This window comes from Salmo salar, chromosome ssa04, assembly GCF_905237065.1.
Source record: "Salmo salar chromosome ssa04, Ssal_v3.1, whole genome shotgun sequence".
NCBI lineage: Eukaryota > Metazoa > Chordata > Actinopteri > Salmoniformes > Salmonidae > Salmo > Salmo salar.
In genome coordinates this window covers 49,282,981-49,304,290 of record NC_059445.1, presented here as the reverse complement: position 1 = coordinate 49,304,290, position 21,310 = coordinate 49,282,981, and the positions used below count along the sequence as shown (strand labels likewise).

At 41.0% G+C, this 21,310-nt stretch overlaps 1 protein-coding gene across 2 annotated transcripts; it reads left to right on the top strand.

The window, feature by feature from the left end:
* The first annotated feature begins 1,002 nt into the window (after positions 1-1,002).
* On the top strand, positions 1,003-21,040 carry gab3 (GRB2 associated binding protein 3). 2 transcript variants are annotated; one of them, XM_014196841.2, is made up of 10 exons: positions 1,003-1,357; positions 4,798-5,107; positions 15,917-16,118; positions 16,219-16,667; positions 16,876-16,928; positions 17,166-17,415; positions 17,780-17,870; positions 17,991-18,072; positions 18,453-18,572; positions 19,847-21,040. In XM_014196841.2, the coding sequence occupies exons 1-10, from the start codon at positions 1,286-1,288 to the stop codon at positions 19,961-19,963; spliced, it is 1,746 nt and encodes a 581-aa protein (XP_014052316.1). In that variant the 5' UTR covers positions 1,003-1,285; the 3' UTR covers positions 19,964-21,040. The 2 variants fall into 2 exon arrangements, with proteins under 2 accessions (XP_014052316.1, XP_014052315.1); XM_014196840.2 differs by having other exon boundaries at positions 1,004-1,357; positions 16,873-16,928.
* The last annotated feature ends 270 nt before the right edge of the window (positions 21,041-21,310 follow it).

The window sequence follows — 21,310 nt, the reverse complement described above, 5'->3', positions numbered from 1 at the left end:
AATCATTTGGCCTTAGACCAACAGCGCAGTTTTAGTAGTTGTTGTCGTTTTGTTTTTATTTTTATCAGGGAGAGGCATTCTAAACCAAAGCATGATGTCTCCTTCACTAAATTATCCTACATCGATAACCCTAGTTATTTCATTTCCCCTACAAGTAGCCTATTGTAATCAGTTCTATGTTTCAAAGTCGAAAGATTTTTGTAGAATTTACATGAAAAATGCAATACCAAGGTTTGCTATAATATTTTTCCTCTGTTAGTGCATTTAGCATGCACAAACAAAATAACAAATAAATTGTATTTTGTTATTTATTTCAAATCAAATCAAAGTTTATTTGTCACGTGCGCCGAATACAACAGGTGTAGACCTTACAGTGAAATGCTTACTTACAGGCTCTAACCAATAGTGCAAAAAAGGTATTAGGTGAACAATAGGTAGGTAAAGAAACAAAACAACAGTAAAAAGACAGGCTATATACAGTAACGAGGCTATAAAAGTAGCGAAGCTACATACAGACACCGGTTAGTCAGGCTGATTGAGGTAGTATGCACATGTAGATATGGTTGTTGTTCTAGGACTGAGGTTGTTATTTTGGTACACACCGGTATTCTGACACTAAGACATTGAACATTGCGAGGGCTGATGTGACAGATGGCTCATGAAACTCCCTCCACAGCACTTTTCAGCCAGACACAGTTCAACTACAGCTCATCCGCATGAATACTGCTGCTCTGTTTAGAAAAAAATATTCTCATGTGCTGGTATTTTCTCTGTTAACACAGACAGACAGACAGACAGACAGACAGACAGACAGACAGACAGACAGACAGACAGACAGACAGACAGACAGACAGACAGACAGACAGACAGACAGACAGACACACACGCACACGCACACACACACACACACACTCACACACATGTCTCTCTCTCTCTCTCTCTCTCTCTCTCTCTCTCTCTCTCTCTCTCTCTCACTTACTCACTCTCTCTGTCAGACCCACACAATCTGCAGACCCACACACATCTACAGACAAGCATACACACATCTCCCCCCTCTCTCTCTTCCCCTCCTTTTTCTTCCTCCCTCCCTCCCTCTCTCTCTCTCCATCTCCCCTTGTCTGTCAGTGTGATCAATGGCTTGACTTCCTCCTTTTGGTACGGCTGTAGGCTGTATACAAGAACACAGGAATCGCCTGGTGCTGCTCACAGTTTCACAGCAGCAGCAGCCATCAGTGCTAAAGACAATTATATCCAGAAAACACGCCGGATTCCCTCTGCAGTCAAGATGAGTGCAGGGGATGTGGTCTGCACTGGCTGGCTCATCAAATCTCCCCCTGAGAAGAAACTAAAGAGATACGTGAGTAGGGGAACAGGCTGGGCGGTTGCTGGCTTCTGTGCTATTGTGATGCATTATAGCCAAGCAGTAGTAGTACCAGTTCCTGCTGCAGACAAAACAGTGTGTGTGTGTGTGTGTGTGTGTGTGTGTGTGTGTGTGTGTGTGTGTGTGTGTGTGTGTGTGTGTGTGTGTGTGTGTGTGTGTGTGTGTGTGTGTGTGTGTGTGTGTGTGTGTGTGTGTGTGTGTGTGATTCTCAGTCATCAACACAGCTGCACTGCTATGCCGCTAGTTCACAAGATATTGTAGGTGAAATGAAGCTTGCAGAGGCATGTAGAATAATGACCATTGTATGCCTTTTTGTAAACAGTGTTTTCATGCAACCTCGCCAGTGTCTTCCTCTTAGTAGTGGCCATTACATACTGTAGAACATGCTGTTATAACTGCTGGTCATGCTGATGCGAATCATTAATGCACTGTGAAAATAGCATTTTAATTTCCTTCAGTAAATGCACATGTATTTTAAACATATCAAACTGCTTATAAACCATAATGTTTACCATTTTTTACTTTGTTTAGAATTTTATATTTTTTTGCAGATGGGTTTACCTCTTATTAATAATTCAAGTGTATTATACTGTAATGTTAACATGTCTGGATTAGCATGTTTGACCAAAAGTGAACTGGGACAAGTGCCTGGCAATCTGCAATGTTTCTGTAGGGTCATGTGAGAATGTTGTTGTGTAGGGAGGAAAGGGGGAGGCCACCCATTCTGGGATGTGTGTTGAGACTGTTGGCCTCTCATTCTGTGAAATTTGGGTGTGTATTGCAAAACATGGGAAGTACTGTCGCTGCCAAGCAGTACAAAATGACCCGACAGGCAGAAATTACCAGGCTTTATGATGGCTGTTTGCACTTCCTCTCTACAGAGTAGAGAGGACGATGGCTTTTCTGAAAACTAGCACAGATTAAGGGGGCAGTGGTAATTCACTGGAAAGAGAGTCACATCAGAAATACTATTTGGTGGAAAATAGTTTGAGGGCTTTGTGGAGGACACAGACAAACAGGAAGGACAATGTTTCCCTTTGCAAGGACCAGACTAACCATACACAAGAGAAAAGTGTGTGGGCATACATTGGACTCATCACTAACCACACATAGCAAGTGAAGGCCCAGAGCAGCTAGCTTTTATAAACACTGATGATGAGACTCAGAGAGTGAAAGTCACAGACAGTTTCAATTCTCCAACACACAGAGGTCACAGCTAGCATTGCCAGTGGCCCATAAGTTAACATACATAAGTACATAAGTTAACCACATTTAAATTAAAAAAAGACAATGCCCACGTAAGGGTAAACAAAACAAATTAAAGGATCTGTAGAGGTAAAATAGTTCAATGTTTTAATTTTCTTCATAACACAATAATTGTGTGACATTTTATAAAAAATATCATGGGGAAACATGTTCCAAACAAAAATGGTATGGTTTAAAAACATCACTCTCAATAGAATAGGCCTAGTTTATTTTCCAGCAGAGTTGAGTTCGCACTCAATAATGCCATTATCACCACAACAAGGAAGTGTTTTTACGCATGATTCTGTAGAGGTTTCTGGAGTGTGAGGATATTTCCCGTTAGGGTTTTTTTGTATTGTTTTTATTAGGGATCCCCATTAGCTGCAGCCAAGGCAGCAGCTACTCTTCCTGGGGTCCAAACACATTAAGGCACTTACATCACAAATAAAACCAAAGATAAAACAGTACATCACATAACATTATTACACCACTACATATCTAGAATACAAAATGTATAACACCCCCATACAACAATATTACAATGTACGTGTGTGTAGAGTGCGTGTGCCAGTGTGTGCATGCGTATGCATGTGTTAATTATTCTCACATCATGCATTTTAAATATGCTTTGACATACTGAACATGCAGCACTGATGATGAACATGAGCTGCCCTACTCTCTGTATCCGTGTCCTCTTTCCTAGCACTGTGTAATGCAAATGAGGATTTACAACTTGTTCACTGTTTATGATTGATTTGAATATGAGTGTGGGCACAACAAGACAGAGTTTTGTTTTCAGACAAACGTTCTGAGCATGTTCATAACTCTCTTATAAGATCATCACAAAGATAAACAATATAATCCTGCGACTGGCGGCTGGTGGGTTATAGCACACACTTCCTTAGTCAACTGAGATAGGAATAATAGTGTAACACAGACAACTACAAAAAGTGTGCTAATACCACTGCCTCTTCAAAACAAATCACAGTTCTTCTTTATGGTAGGTTGTTTCATCAAATGTACTCTCAAAGCTCAAAAACAGCTATGATTTCATTTCAGACCATCCAGTGTTCCATGACAACAGATGTATGACAGGTAGAATAATGCATGAATCACCTGAATACTGAATTTATTAGTCAACGGTATAAAATGTACAACCACTGCTAAAAAGGTGGTATTGGAAATGGCTTTAAATAGTACATGGGTGAAGTTTGAAGAACAGACATAGTAGGCCTATGGAAGTCAGTCATGAATATTTGACGGTTAGTATATAGATGGACATATGACTCATAGCCCATGTGAGTGACCATGAGGTCATCACGATCATGACCAACATTTTTAAGTACTTCAGATAGGCCTACTTATTCAGTATCAAAATGAAGAGAGACAGTTAAGCATCAAATTCTCATAGCATTACTGAAAACAAAACCCCTCCTATACTAATCGGTATCCATTCTGGCATGAAAAACTTCAGCAGAAAAAGAGGTTGCCTTTTTAATCTTCCCCAATATGTTAGTGACCCACACTGCAGTACAATTAGCTTTTTGTTCGTGTCAGACCTTCTCTTCTACATAGAATTAACTTCCTCTTCTCAGCACTTCTGGGAAACGTTGTTGTCAGTTCCTCACAACAACCGTACCAAAAGCAAGAAAAAGGGTGTTGTCTATAGCTGTGGTAAATTAAGGTTGTGTTGCTAAATGAACGTGGTCAGAAGAGCAGTGATACATTTTCCATGACTAAAAATGTATGTTCCCCGGTGCATTGCGTGTGACATAAACTGATTGACACAGGTCACAATGCTGGAAACAAAATGAGGATAAAGACAGTGCTTTGTACAAAGAATCTTTAGCCACAGTCAGGGACATAAAATAGTTCCCATTTTTCTGTATTGAGCTACCATGTTAAAATGTTTCACTGATGGTTCTGTTGATAAACTATGAAATAAACATTGATATAGAACAACAACATTCTATTGCTGAGGTCATGGTTGAACCTAAAGTCACATAAAAATACACCAACCATTATTACCAACCAAATATTTCTAAGGTTACTAACCAACTAAGGCAACTAGTCTACATATGTGTGCAGAATAATTGTATTACATTGATTTGTCTATAAGTACAAGGTGCAACAGTACAGTATGTTAATCTGCGGAGTTCCCTGTCCCCTAGGCATGGAGGAGACGTTGGTTTGTTCTTCAAAGAGGACGTATGAGTGGGAACCCAGATGTGTTGGAGTACTACCGAAACAAGACCTCAAAGAAGCCCATCCGCACCATCGACCTGAGAGAGTGTGAGGTTCAGATGCAGACGGAGCAACGCCTGGTCAAAAGGGAGTTCCAGAACCAGCACCTCTTTGTTGTCAAGACGTCGTCTCGCATGTTCTACCTGGTGGCCAAGACTGAGGAGGAGATGAACAGTTGGGTCAGTCAGATCAGGGAGATCTGTCACTTTGGACCTCTGAGAATGGATGATGGGACAGGTAAGGAACTCGCACGGAGACACAGTTCATTACAGTTACAGTTTAAGCGCCTTGGGTGTGAGAAATGCGCTTTACAAATTAAATTAATTATTAGTATTAGTTACAAAATCACATTTATGTGTTCAATTTCAACAAAGAATATAGAGAAACATAGTTTGGTATTCAACTATTGTTGGAGGCTTTCATCCTATGACAGAGTAGTCATGTAGGCATGTTTATTAAGGAAGGCTATATAAATTCAAGACTGAGATAACATACCATTTAGGTGGTAATCTGATGATGACTGGTAAATCAATGAGTGGACAATATTAATTTGTCATGTGCAGTTTTGCATTGCATTTAAAGGAGATGTTTCAATCATTACTGCTGCAAGACAAGTGTTATACGGCCTCTAAAGTTTTGGGCCGATAAAGTTATTGGGCTCAAGAAATGTACTAATGTCACTTATGCAATGACATTGAAATACATAGGATTTATTGATGGTAAACAATTTTATGAATAGTATGAGCAGAATATATTTAATTTAACCGGGAAAGGCTCTGGAGGTTATAACCTGTTTTGCAAAGGGACCCCGATGTACAGTGCATTTGGAAAGTATTCAGATTAAATCGTTTTTTACCCTCATAAATCTGAACGCAATACCCCATAATGACAAAGAAAAACTGTTTTTTATAAATTTTTGCAAATGTATTCAAAATAAAAACGGAAATATCACATTTACATAGGTATTCAGACCCTTTACTCAGTACTTTGTTGAAGCACCTTTGGCATTGATTAAAGCCTCAGGTCCTTTGGGGTATGACGCTACAAGCTTGGCACTTCTACATTTGGGGAGTTTCTCCCATTCTTCTTTGCAGATCCTTTCAAGCGCTGTCAGGTTGGATGTGGAGCATCGCTGCACAGCTATTTTCAGGTCTCTCCAGAGATGCTCGATCGGGTTAAAGTCTGGGCTCTGGCTGGGCCACTCATGGACATTCAGAGACTTGTCCAGAAGCCACTCCTAGGTTGTCTTGGCTGTGTGTTTAGGGTCGTTGTCCTGTTGGTAGGTGAACTTTCGCCCGAGGCTGAGGTCCTGAGCGCTCTGGAGCAGGTTTTCATCAAGGATCTCTCTGTACTTTGCTTCGTTCATCTGTCCGTCGATCCTGACTAGTCTCCAAGTCCCTGCTGCTGAAAAACATCCTCACAGCATGATGCTGCCACGACCATGCTTCGCCATAGGGATGGTGCCAGGTTTCCTCCAGATGTGACGCTTGGCATTCAGGCCAAAGAGTTTAATCTTGGTTTCATCAGACCAGAGAATCTTTTTTCTCATGGTCTGAGAGTCCTTAAAGTGCCTTTTTGCACAATCCAAGCAGGCTGTCAGGTGCCTTTTACTGAGGAGTGGCTTCCGTCTGGCCACTCTACCATAAAGTCCTGAATGGTGGAATGCTGCAGAGACGGTTGTCATTCTGGAAGGTTCTCCCATCTCCACAGAGGAACTCCGGAGCTCTGTCAGAGTGACCATCGGGTTCTTGGTCACCTCCTTGACCAAGGCCCTTCTCCCTCGATTGCTCAGTTTGGCAGGTATGGTGGTTCCAAACTTCTTCCATTGGAGGCCACTGTGTTCTTGGGGACCTTCAATGATGCAGAGATTTTTTGGTACCCTTTCCCAGATCTCTGCCTTGACACAATCCTGTCACAGAGTTCTATGGACAATCCCTTTGACCTCATGGCTTGGTTTTTGCTCTGCATGCACTGTCATCTGTGAGACCTTATATAGAAAGGTGTGTCCCATTCCAAATCATGTCCAATCAATGGAATTTACATCAGGTAGACTCCAATCAAGTTGTAGAAACATCTCATGGATCAGTGGCGATTTTAGCATGTATATCTTGGTGGGGCAAACTCCCCACATTGCCAGCAAAGCCACTACACAGCACAACACAACACTAAACAATAGATGAATTGCACTATAAAGTGACAAATGGTGCCAACAAACTGTTAGGGCCTACATAAAGATGTCCCAATCTTTTCAGCACCATGTAGTGAATCCTTACCACTGCTACACCTGGCTATCATCAGAGCCTTTTCTGGCAGCGAAACAGATTAATTTACAGTATTTTAAAAAAAACATAGCTGAGAAGACTGATTTGCTTAAACAAATGTGGTTTCTACCGACAATTGAGATGTACAAACTATGACATAAGGGGACGAGGAGCAGATAAGAGTGAATCTGTAATTTGGATTAAGACATTAATGAGCGAGCTAGGATGAACGTAGTCAATATTTAAAAAAATTCTGCACTTTTGAAATGTACAGCGACAGAATTCAGAACGTGGGCCATTCTTACAGTATTCTCCCTGTACACCAAGTCAGAACCGTAGGATAAATAAAGTGGGCATATAAGCAGACAATGAAAGCTCTTACAATATTCAATGATTACATTTCTCTAAAACAGGCCATAGGCTACATGTGTACCACCAAATCAGAATAGTAGGCTAAATTATGATGGGGAAAGGGACCAAACCCTCCCCTAACCCGGACATCGCTGGGCCAATTGTGTGCCGCTTCATGGGTCTCCCGGTCACAGCCGGCTGTGACATAGCCTGGGATCGAACCCGGGGCTGCAGTGGCGCCTTAGCACTCATTGTTTAATTTGTGATTTCCAATTTGTTGTGTAATGTTTATGTCCAATGGCCGATGAGCACTGAAACATTTTATCTATATTTTCTCTTCATATGACAAGGATTGAAAAGGATTTGCCAGTAGATTGCCAACCTGATGCATGATGATGACTCCTTTTTGAAAGTATGATATTGACATGATCAGTCTAATCAAAGCTGCGGTAGATATATCTGTGGCCAATGACTTTGAGCATTCTTGGATGGGCACTTCTAATTTAAGTCTATGCCAGCACCCAAGGGGCTTGAATGTTCGAGCTCTAACCGTACATTTTGCAGTGACGTAGTGTCTCAAGAAAGCAAAAAAGAGACGTTTGTCCGTGGCTTTATTAACTCAATTATGCAAACTGACATGTGACATGTTTTTAATGCCAAAATAACATGCAAAACAGGCACACAAAAATAAATGATATATATGTTTTTATAGCTAAACAGGTGTGGCTCAAAACAGGTGGGGTTCTGCCCTACCTGCCATGAATGACACGTCACCACTGTCAAGGATGATCAATGGAAACAGGATGCACCTGAGCTCAATTTCGAGTCTCATAGCAAAGGGTCTGAAAAAATGTTGCTTCGTCATTATGGACTATTGTATGTAGATTGATGAGGACATTTTTATTTAATCCATTTTAGAATAAGGATGTAAACTAACAAAATGTGGGAAAAGTTAAGGGTCTGAGTACTTTCCGAATGCGCTGTACACGCATGGGCAGCACACACAGCTTTTGGCAACTCGAACCTTCAGCTCCCTCCACAGATTTTCTATGGGATGAAGGTCTGGAGACTGGCTAGGCCACTCCAGGATCTTAATGTGCTTCTTCTTGAGCCACTCCTTTATTGCCTTGGCCGTGTGTTTTGGGTCATTGTCATGCTGGAATACCCATCCACGACCCATTTTCAATGCCCTGGCTGAGGGAAAGAGGTTCTCACCCAAGATTTGACGGTACATGGCCCCGTCCATCGTCCCTTTGATGCGGTGAAGTTGTCCTGTCCCCTTAGCAGAAAAACACCCCCAAAGCATAATGTTTCCACCTCCATGTTTGACGGTGGGGATGGTATTCTTGGGGTCATAGGCAGCATTCCTCCTCCTCCAAAAACGGCGAGTTGAGTTGATGCCAAAGAGCTCCATTTTGGTCTCATCTGATCACAACACTTTCACCCAGTTGTCCTCTGAATCATTCAGATGTTCATTGGCAAACTTCAGACGGGCATGTATATGTGCTTTCTTGAGCAGGGGGAACTTGCGGGCGCTGCAGGATTTCAGTCCTTCATGGCGTAGTGTGTTACCAATTGTTTTCTTGGTGACTATGGTCCCAGCTGCCTTGGGATCATTGACAAGATCCTCCCGTGTAGTTCTGGGCTGATTCCTCACCGTTGTCATGATCATTGCAACTCCACGAGGTGAGATCTTGCATGGAGCCCCAGGCCGAGGGAGATTGACAGTTCTTTTGTGTTTCTTCCCTTTGCAAATAATCACACCAACTGTTGTCACCTTCTCACCAAGCTGCTTGGCAATGGTCTTGTAGCCTTGTGTAGGTCTACAATCTTGTCCCTGACATCCTTGGAAAGCTCTTTGGTCTTGGCCATGGTGGAGAGTTTGGAATCTGATTGATTGATTGCTTCTGTGGACAGGTGTCTTTTATACAGGTAACAAACTGAGATTAGGAGCACTCCCTTTAAGAGTGTGCTCCTAATCTCAGTTCGTTACCTGTATAAAAGACACCTGGGAGCCATAAATCTTTCTGATTGAGAGGGGGTCAAATACTTATTTCCCTCATTAAAATGCAAATCAATTTATAACATTTTTGACATGCGTTTTTCTGGATTTTTTTGTTGTTATTCTGTCTCTCACTGTTCAAATAAACCTACCATTAAAATTATAGACTGATCATTTCTTTGTCAGTGGGAAAACGTACAAAATCAGCAGGGGATCAAATACTTTTTTCCCTCACTGTACACGCACGCACTCACCTACCTAAATGTTGTAGCAATAATCAAATCATTTTGCAGAGAGATTCTGAGTGTTAAAGTTTTTTTCAATCACTTTCATGCATTTTTCCCTAGTGTGTGGTACATTTTTCACTAGTGTGGGGTACAACTCTTTGTACAACAATCTAAACAGATAATCAAAATGACTCATGTTTCAAAACTAATTTTCAGTTGACTAAGTACAGATGTAGGATCTTAATTTGATCACCCTGTTGCAGGATCTTTCTTACAATGCAGGACGTTTAAAACTTGTAGTGTATTTGAGTTTTAAAAAGGCTTCTGAAGTTTGTACCTTCCACTTAGAAATTTCTGACTTGATTTTCCCTTACGAAAAATGTATCAACCCCTACAAAGATGTTCATTAATTATAATCTACATAATAATTCACATTTTCTGTTGCTAAAGAATTATTTTCCTGATGTAGCAAATTGTCTCAAATTAAGATCTTACATCTGTACAACAAACAAATTCACAAAGTCACTTGTTCACTGCATCAAATAACTCTTTCAATATTCAAGTATTTTCTTTTCACAATGCAATATTCACATTAATTTTTATATGATTACCTTGTCATTTGATAACAGTACATTTAACTGTCACTTAATCAAACGTCTCAAAACAGATAACTCCTGTACTGAACCAAAATAATACAGTGCCTATTTTACATACACCGAACAAAAAAATAAACGCAACATGTAAAGTGTTGGTCCCATGTTTCATGAGCTGAAATAAAAGACCCCAAAAATGATCCATACGCACAAAAAGCTTATTTTTTCTCAAATTTTGTGGACAAATTTTTTACATCTCTGTTAGTGACCATTTCTCATTTGCCAAGATAATCCATCTACCTGACAGGTGTGGCATGTCAAGAAGCTAAAATGTGCAGTTTTGTCACACAACACAATGCCACAGATGTCTGAAGTTTTGAGGGGAGTGTGCAATTGGCATGCTGACTGCAGGAATGTTCACCAGAGCTGTTGCCAAAGAATTGAATGTTCATTTCTTTACCATAAGCCGCCTCTAACATCGATTTAGAGAATTTGGCAGTACGTCCAACCAGCTCACCACCACAGACCACGTGTAACCACGCCAGCCCAGGACCTCCACATCCAGCTTCTTCCCCTGTAAGATCGTTTGAGACTAGCCAACCAGACAGCTGATGAAACTGTGGGTTTGCACAACCGAAGAATTTCTGCATCAACTGTCAGAAGCCGTCTCAGGGAAGCTCATCTGCGTGCTCGTCGTCCTCACCAGGGTTTTGACCTGACTGCAGTTTGGTGTCGTAACCGACTTCAGTGGGCAAATTCTCATCTTAGATGGCCACTGACACACTGGAGAAGTGTGCTCTTCACGGATGAATCCTGGTTTCAACTGTACCTGGCAGATGGCAGACAGCTTGTATGGCCTCGTGTGGCAGAGCTATTTGCTGATGTCAACGTTGTGAACAGATTGCCCCATGATGGAAATAGGTTTATGGTATCAAATCAAATCAAATTTATTTGTCACATACACATGGTTAGCAGATGTTAATGCGAGTGTAGCAAAATGCTTGTGCTTCTAGTTCCGACCATGCAGTAATATCTAACAAGTAATATAACCTAACAATTTCACAACTACCTTATACACACAAGTGTAAAGGAATGAATACGAATATGTACATAAAAATATATGAGTGAGTGATGCCCAAACGGCATAGGCAAGATGCAGTAGATGGTATAGCATATGAGATGAGATGAGTAATGTAGGGTATGAAAACATTATATAAAGGGGCATTGTTTAAAGTGGCTAGTGATACATTACATCAAGATGGCAAGATGCAGTAGATGGTATAGAGTACAGTATATACATATGAGATGAGTAATGTAGGGTATGTAAGCATTATATAAAGTGGCTAGTGATAAATTGATTACATACATTTTTTAATTATTAAAGTGGCTAGAGTTGAGTCAGTATGTTGATAGCGGGGTAAACAAGCAGTGGCTCGGGTGGTTGTTGTCCTTGATGATCTTTTTTGCCTTCCTGTGACATTGGGTGGTGTAGGTGTCCTGGAGGGCAGGTAGTTTGCACCCGGTGATGCGTTGTGCAGACCTCACTACCCTCTGGAGAGCCTTACGGTTGTGGGCGGAGCAGCTGCCGTACCAGGAGGTGATACAGCCCGACAGGATGCTCACGATTGTGCATCTGTAAAAGTTTGTGAGTGTTTTTGGTGACAAGCCGAATTTCTTCAGCCTGTTTTTTTCTTTGTATTATCTTTTACCAGATCTAATGTGTTATATTCTCCTACATTATTTTCACATTTCCACAAACTTCAAAGTTTTTCCTTTCAAATGATATCAATAACTGCAACAAGACCATGGTGCTTGCCTACGGAGCTGTGAGGGGAACGGCACCTCCGTACCTTCAGGCTCTGATCAGTCCCTACACCCAAAGAAGGGCACTGCGTTCATCCACCTCTGGCCTGCTCGCGTCCCTACCTCTGCGGAAACACAGTTCCCGCTCAGCCCAGTCAAAACTGTTCGCTGCTCTGGCACCCCAATGGTGGAACAAGCACCCTCACGACGCCAGGACAGCGGAGTCAATCACCACCTTCCGGAGACACCTGAAACCCCACCTCTTTAACGAATACCTGGGATAGGATAAAGTAATCCTACTAACCCCCCCCAAAAAAATAAAAATAATTATATAGATGTACTATTGTAAAGTGGTTGTTCCACTGGATATCATAAGGTGAATGCACCAATTTGTAAGTCGCTCTGGATAAGAGCGTCTGCTAAATGACGTAAATGTAAAAAAAAATGTCATGTAAATGTAATAATATGCATATCCTTGCTTCAGGTCCTGAGCTACAGGCATTTAGATTTAGAAAAAAAAAGGCACCTGGAGGGGGGTGGAGACAATCACAAAGACAGGTGTGACAAGGTGATATACACCAATAACGTTTTACTATTTATATTTAACAAAAAATGGTTTGAGATTAACTACAACATTTTGAAAAGACACTACTTACATCTGAAAAACGTGCCAAAGTGACATATTTAAAAAATTAAATATTACAAACATATAGTAAAGCGGTGGACAGAGCTGCAGTAAAATCGGATTTATTTTACCCAATTCGGTTACTTATAACTTATAGTGCCATAGGCAGGGTGATGCTTGGGTGCCAGGGTGATGCTTGAACACTTAGAAACCATGCTCTCTTGCCTTCATGTCTTTTCCACAGCTCTCCCCCTGGTTTGGAGTTAATAAGAGTTGGCAGTTGGAACATTTAGTAAAACATTGTTGCCTGTGTGGAGCAGATAGGGCAGACTACATGATATCCAGACAAAGATAAGAGATTATAGCCCAGAGGAACAGTAGCAAACCCCAGGTTTACACATAACTGGGAAAGATAACGCAACGTGAGACATTAAGTCAATGAAATTCTGAACTTGTTGACTATTCATTACACAAAAAAAGAAGAAAATCCTAAATGTATGAATGTGAACGTAATTCAATCCACACACTGTGGTAAATCCATTGTGAAAGAAACACACAAGAGATTGTTAATTTTTATCTGCTGTTTCATGTGCTGAAAAAATAAGAAGTTTAGGCTCTGCCTGATGTTACAGTATGAGTCTTATAAATACATAACTAATTAGAGCATTCAGTATTCATTTTTTCACAGTGTATCTCATTGTCTGTAGAAATATAAATATACAAAGCATTTATAGATCAAGCCCATGTTATCTCCCCCATACTGACACCCATACTAGGTCTTTATAACGATAATGAACTCAGTTACTGAAAGCCAAGCAGAGATGATTGCCAATGATTAAGTGAAATACTACTTAAGCAACATGTGAATGATGATAACATGGATGTTTCCTCTTATATCCTGACCATATAGATCTCACGCTCCTGTCTGCATGTCTCACTGCTCAACTAAAATAATTTGTATAAGAAAACAAATAGTTATAGCTGTGTTCCACTAACCAGCACCTTGCCTCAAACATTTTCAGTAGAAAACTCAAAAATACAACTATACAGTGCATTCGGAAATGATTCAGACCCCTTGACAATTTATACATTTTGTTACTTTACAGCCTTGTTCTAAAATTGATTAAATAGTTTTTCCCCCCTCATCAATCTACACACAATACCCCATAATGACAAAGCAAAAACGGTTTTTTAGACATTTTGAAATATCACATTTACATAAGTATTCAGACCCTTTACTCAGTACTTTGTTGAAGCACCTTTGGCAGCGATTACAGCCTTGAGTCTTCTTGGGCATGATGCTACAAGCTTGGCACACCTGTATTTGGGGAGTTTCTCCCATTATTCTCTGCAGATCCTCTCAATCTCTGTCAGGTTGGATGGGGAGCGTCGCTGCACAGCTATTTTCAGGTCTCTCCAGAGATGTTCAATCAGGTTCAAGTCCGGTCTCTGGCTGGGCCACTCGAGGACATTCAGAGACTTGTCCCGAAGCCACTCCTGCATTGTCTTGGCTGTGTGCTTAGGGTCATTGTGCTGTTGGAAGGTGAACATTCACCCCAGTCTGAGGTCCTGAGCGAGCTGGAACAGGTTTTCATCAAGGATCTCTCTGTACTTTTCTCCGTTCATCTTTCCCTCGATCCTGACTAGTCTCCCAGTCCCTGCATTTGAAAAACATCTCCACAGCATGATGCTGCAACCACGATGCTTCACCATAGGGATGGTATCAGGTTTCCTCCAGACATGATGCTTAGCATTCAGGCGAAAGAGTTCAATCTTGGTTTCATCAGACCAGAGAATCTTGTTTTTCATGGTCTGAGAGTCCTTTAGGTGCTTTTTGGCAAACTCCAAGCAGGCTGTCATGTGCCTTTTACTGAGGAGTGGCTTCCAGCTGGCCACTCTACCAGGAAGGCCTGATTGGTGGAGTGCTGCAGAGATGGTTGTCCTTCTGGAAAGTTATCCCATCTCCACAGAGGAACTCTGGAGCTCTGTCAGAGTGACCATCAGGTTCTTGGTACCTCCTTGACCAAGGCCCTTCTCCCTCGATTGCTCAGTTTGGCCAGGCGGCCAGCTTTAGGAAGAGTCTTGGTGGTTCCAAACTTCTTTAATTTAAGAACGATGGAGGCCACTGTGTTCTTGGGGACCTTCAATGCTGCCGACATTTTTTGGTACCCTTCCCCAGATTTGTGCCTCGACACAATCCTGTCTCGGAGCTCTACGGACAATTTCTTCTACCTCATTGTTTGGTTTTTGCTCTGACATCCACTGTCAACTGTGGGACCTTATATAGACAGGTGTGTGCCTTCCAAATCATGTCCAATAAATTGAATTTACCACATGTGGACTCCAATCAAGTTTAAGAAACATCTCAAGGATGATAAATGGAAACAGGATGCACCTGAGCTCAATTTCGAGTCTCATAATAAAGGGTCTGAATACTTATGTAAATAAGCTATTTCTGTTTCAAATTTTTTGTAAATTTGCTAAAAATTCAAAAACCTGTTTTCGCTTCGTCATTATGGACTATTGTGTGTAAATTGATGAGGACATTTATATTTAAGCCATTTTAGAATAAGGCTGTAAACTAACAAAATGTGGAAAAAGTTAAGGGTCTGAGTACTTTCCGAATGCGCTGTACACGCATGGGCAGCACACACAGACGCAAAATATGTACTGTATATGGTTTGGAGAAGTTAAGAATGGTCTTTATTTTTTTCCATATTTAAACTGCCTGGTCTTTTTTCTTCTCATTCTTATGTTTTATGGTGCTGGTGAGATAATGTTTATATACATGTCACATGTTTATACAACGTATAACATGTTTATACATACACAGGTGTTGTGATTATATTGTACCATAGTGGATGTTTTAGGGGGTTGCTCAGTCTGAATAGCTTTATGGTAGGGGCTTTGTTTACGGTAAAGGGGCATGGACAAGAGCAAAAGCATTTAAAGCACTGCTCAAATTTATTCCACTGCCACCTGCTGGAGATCATTGACAACTACGTCTCAGAGATCACATTTGTCAAGAGAGATCAGGATTCCTGTTTGACTCTGGCCTAGTGAATGTAACATTATCCTGAGCCAGCTCAGAACTAATGTAGAAACTATGGATTTCTTCTCTCTTTTCTCTCTATTCCTTATATTCTCTCTCTCTTGCTCTCTCCCCACATATCTGTTTTTTCAGAATCAGAGGAAGGTTTTTCGCACAACCCAACCTCCCAGCAGCCTTCACCTGCTCTCTCCCGAAATATGTCATTCACTTCCAACCCTGACTTCATGGCCTATGGCAACAGCAGAGTTGAGATGCCCAGCCTGATGAATCCCAACCATCCAATGGACTACCTCTTCCTCTCACAGTGTGAGACAGGGAGGTTCAGAATCTTTAGGTATGTAGCCTATACCTCTCAAACTGGACACCATATCCACACATTGTTTTAATGATGATAAACGATAGGCACTGTATTTTCCTTTTTCTTTCTTTTATAGATGTGACAGCTTTTCAAACTCTGAGCGATCTCTGGAACAGAATTCATCAGACGCTACTACAGAAGATGTCTTCTCTTCACCTGATCCTTCTTGGTCTCCCTTTCCCCACACTGGACCATCTCCGTCCCCCTTCCCCCACATAAGGATGCATGATCCTCCTTTCAGCGCCCCATGTGGCCCCACGTCATCCTCTTCCTCTCCTCGAAATCTCAACCGTACACCCGACATCTTCCAGTTTGACAAGCCATATTCTTCTGCCATATTGGAGGTAACTACTGATGGACTAACTCCCCCTCCTCTGCCCCCCAAGTCTATCCACCTCTCCGAGCACCTTATTGATGAGTGCTCTCATAGGCCTCTGGATGGGGTTGGGCAGCAGCTCACAGGCCAACCTGCACTCATCCCCCGGAGGATCTCTCTGTCAGGCCTGCCAGACCACTTCAGAAGAGGTACAGTATATAACCAGCAGAGTCCTTCAGTCTAGGCCCTTCATACCTGGCTCCATAAACTGGTATATATTATACGGTATATGTAATATATACAGTCAGCACATGTATTGATTCTGACCAATCATGTTTCCAACCACACAGTGTCATTTATTCTGTTATATAACATCACAACCGCCTTCATCAGCGATATTTCTGTCTAATCTAGAAGACATTGATGGGAGTGCACTGAGGAGCAGGAACAAAAGGCTCAGTCTTAATTTGGTAAGAACACATGTACTTGCAATTGATGGGAATTGATGGGCATTTTCAATACTACAAAATGTTTTGGACATAATGTTGTTGGACAGTTCATAGCAGGTAATAATTGTTAACTGTCATTTTTTGCCTTCTTGAATGTCAAACAACAATACAGGATTTACAAGAGACCTTTCTACATCATTATAAGCCATGGTCTACGACACATTTCCAAGTTGGTCTGGTCTTGTTGTCTTTTTGCAGCCACGTTTCATTGCCACTCAAAGTCCAAACTGCCACGAGGACTCGTACGTGCCTATGGCCTCTCCACCTGTCTGTGTTGGTGAAGGTGTATCGGACGGCTACATCCCTATGAGCCCCACTACAATCAGCTTCCTCAAGGCTAATGGCAAAACAGAGGCCCCTCTCGCTCCCACCCCCTTTCCCACTGCAGGTCTACCTGGGGATTTAGAACCACCTCCAATCAACAGGGATCTCAAACCACGCAGGAGAGGTAATGAGCAAAAAGGAAGGAAAAAGTCCTGTCTAAAGGGCTACATAATCTATTCAATCATCGTACTCAGTAGAGGAAGCATAAAAAATGCTTTCATAAGCATCTATTTTGCTGAAAGCAAAATTAATAAGGTTTTACATTCTATTGAACCTTGTGACTCCCACAAGACCCACTATTGGATACATGTCTTTGTCTGTGAAAGTCTTCTTTTGAGACAGTATTTGCAGTATGGCTCTTTTTGAAATATTGCTATTGCAACACAAATGCCCTTTGTTTGGAGAAAAGTAGACCTGATCATTATTGTCCAATAGAGAATTTGAGGGTTGCTTGCCTCATCTCACCATGTTGTTTCTCTGGTTCGCAGCCCGGCCTCCACCACTAGACCTGAGGGGCCTGTCCACTATAAGAGAATGTCCAACTCATATGCCTCTGATCAGAACCATGACAGAGCCAGGGTGAGTCAGAGATATAACTATATCCACCCTGAACTCTCAGCTCTCTGAAATGAAAAAAGGAGGAAAAAAATGGATTAATTTGTTTGTGTGTGTTGGTATGTTTGTTTGTGTTGTTCCCAGAAATTCACTGCAAGTCCTACTGGAGAGAAGACAAGGACAACTGGGAATTAAAGGAGACCAAGAAGCCAGCAGCATTCCAACAGTAAAGTTACCTTCTGCATGTATATTGACATCACAAATAGTTATACATATAAACTTTCATTTCCACAATCTTCAGAGAGAGAAAAAAGTACCCTAGTCACTGTATAGGTAGACTGCTTTTCTCCCCTACCATGAATAATTCAGCATTTGTGTCTAAACTCAGAGTTCCAAACTGCCTAACGCAAAGGAATAAAGGTTTGATCATCACAATTATGAATTAATGTTTGCAGTACCAAGAAAGGCTTAAAATATGACAATTGATCTTCACCTGAAACTAGCGATACAAATGGAAAGTGTTCAGTATTGGTGGACCATATGACAACATATTCAGAGATGAATATGAAGTGAGCCTCATTGTAAGTGAGATTACTTTAATTTCAGGAGTCAAGGCAGCTGTTCTTCTCTACAAACGAGGGAGCCACCCAGCCGTGGCTTAGGAGATCAAACCTGGACTACCTTTCACTGGATTTCAATTCCGCATCTCCGTCTCCTGTGCAAAAGGTAAGCTTGATTGAATAAATAGAGGTCAAATTGTCGGAATGGGTTTGTCTCCAAAGCAAGACATGGAATCAATTCAACCATTTAACAGCATTAGAAGTGCCTGTCTTTCACTTTGAGCTGCCACTGGCAGCTTTAAGGACTTCAAATTACAGTCATCATCCACTGCAATTCCCTCTGGTCATTCTAGTGTGTGGGCAATTACTTTTTAATTGGAAAATCCCCTGTACAGTAATACAACTTTGTCTCTGCATGGTTAATTGATACACATGATAGTAGACAGATTGGTGTCATACATTTTCATTATTGCTACTATTACCAATCTAGGGGAATAATCTGACATTTGTTGCTTTGCTCACTCTTATCGTTCAATCTCCAATTGAATGTGTCATGCGCCTGTATCTAGGCAACGGGTCCTTGGGTGATTCCTTATCTGTATTCTGTATGTGACATTTTCTTGAAGTGCCACTTTTGCATTGACTCGTATGTTAGAAATCAAGCCAAATTATTGGTCTGTCACCATCTGAGCAGGGGTGCAAAATAGGTTTTCATTTAAATAGTATTTGAAACCACACATACTGGTCAGACTTTAAAACAGTGAACAACATACATACATTCTATGTATCATTTCATTTGTTTGGCTTTATTGTCCCATCTTCCATCTGGATTCAATAGCCCAGAAGTAAACAATACATTACATTGTGGTTTTGGCTCAAATTCAAGCAAATGTGTGATAACAATGAAATAGCACTTGCAGGGTGTAGCTGTGTCCATTTCCATGGTAATGAATCAGGCAGCTGCATACTGTGAGACAATAATGTCAGTGACTCATTGTTTTGGTGACAAGTCATTCACTCTCAATCTGCAAAAGACATAGCGAAAGGAATACTAATGCTTTCCTTCAGTCTGAAGCATAGGGGACATATTACATGCAACTATAAGACTGCATTATAGCCACTGAATAACTGACAAAACAGCATCAATTTAAAATAGGTTTTCACTTTATGGGAAGGGGAGAAAGGTAATCTATGTACATTTACATTTTAGTAATTTAGCAGATGCTCTTTTTCAGAGCAACTTACAGTGAGTGCATACCTTAAGTACTTTTTCATACTGGTCCCCGTGAGAATCAAACCCACAAAGTACTATGCTCCACCAACTGAGCCGCACGGGACCCCAAATGTAAGACTGGTAGTTCCATTCTGGATACAGGTTTTGATTGAATAATGTAAATACCTTAGTTTACTGTACACCAACTCTGCTGGGATTTCTTCCAGAAGCCCCTCCTTGCTGATGAACACAGGGTGGACTATGTGCAGGTGGATGAGAAGAAGACTCAGGCCCTGCAGAACACTAAGATGGAGTGGAAGGATGTCCGGCAGTCTAAAGTGTAGATCAGGTGGGAAAAAAACACGACTTTCCATTTCACAAAACAAGTGGAGCAAATGCAACATCACATACAAAATCTGTCATAAGAGATGGTAACTTACCTCAAAGAGAGCAGTTCTTCTTTCATGTACAAAATAAAAGCACTTTGAAATGCATCAGATATAAACATCTATGAGAGAAGAAAGTAGACAGTGTTGTCAAAGACAGTTTAAATAACTGGTTTGTGGTTTGGGGGCATCAAAATTCACTGTACAAATATGACATCAAAGTTACACTGTGAACGTCACTTTACCATGCACTGTGTCACAATGCTGTTTTAGTATTCAATGTTACGCAATAAAAAGGACACTGCTCATTTCTCATTCTTTTGCTGAAACAGATTGTATGGATTCTCAATACACAGGAATTCACGTATTCTGTTTTTAGATGAACAATGGTCTGAGCATAAGAGTATGTTAATCCAAATGAGCAGGTGTCTAAGTACAGGTGTATATGTAGAAGTGCAAATGTAGAGCTGGAATCCTAAAGACAAAGACATGCATTAATGGTTCTGCCCTGCACATTGCATTTGGTGTTGTTTTTTTAAGTTCTGATGCCTTGGATTGGCAGCCAGTAGGAAAAGCGCAATGCGATCTGTAATCATGTACATAGGGATTAAATGGAGTGGTATCATTCAAATAAGTCAGATGAACAGGACAAACATCTCAGACCTGATATTGTGTAACAGTACTGTGTTATTACTGTGTAAGAGGGTACCAATGACTCAAACCACAATACTTAACACCATCTCGATAGGTCAATCTACAGAAGAAAGCACAAATCACTGTGTGCCTATCGTAAACTTGGTGAGGGTGGAGAACTACCTTACAATAAACAGTCTCTTCACAAATGTCGGGAAAGCCATACAGTCTTAACTAGATGTTTCTAAAGATGGAGATGAACCCATTACTTTAGCACAAGCGGTACCATCTTCAGGTTGTGAGCTTTATTGTTTTAATGTATGCTTTAACATGTCCATGTAATGTATGCAAAGATACACATCCAAGAAGGTTTTCATGCTTTAATAAATCCCTTTTACCTGACATACAGTACATTTGTCTTTATTAAGTCATCCACAGCTGCAGTAGCAGGCTATACTACATCACTGATTAGTGTAAACAACTGAAAAGATGTTACACACGACCAGCAGGCTACCAAGTCTACCACTTCCCTAAGTAGCTAGCTGGGGGCCATAGTGCAATTATACTGTAGCTTATCCTGAAGTTGCACAGTTCCAAACATAATTTTACTCAGAAAGTCTAATGTCTTCATGTAGTCTTTTAACATACATACCTGCAATAGACAATAAATTG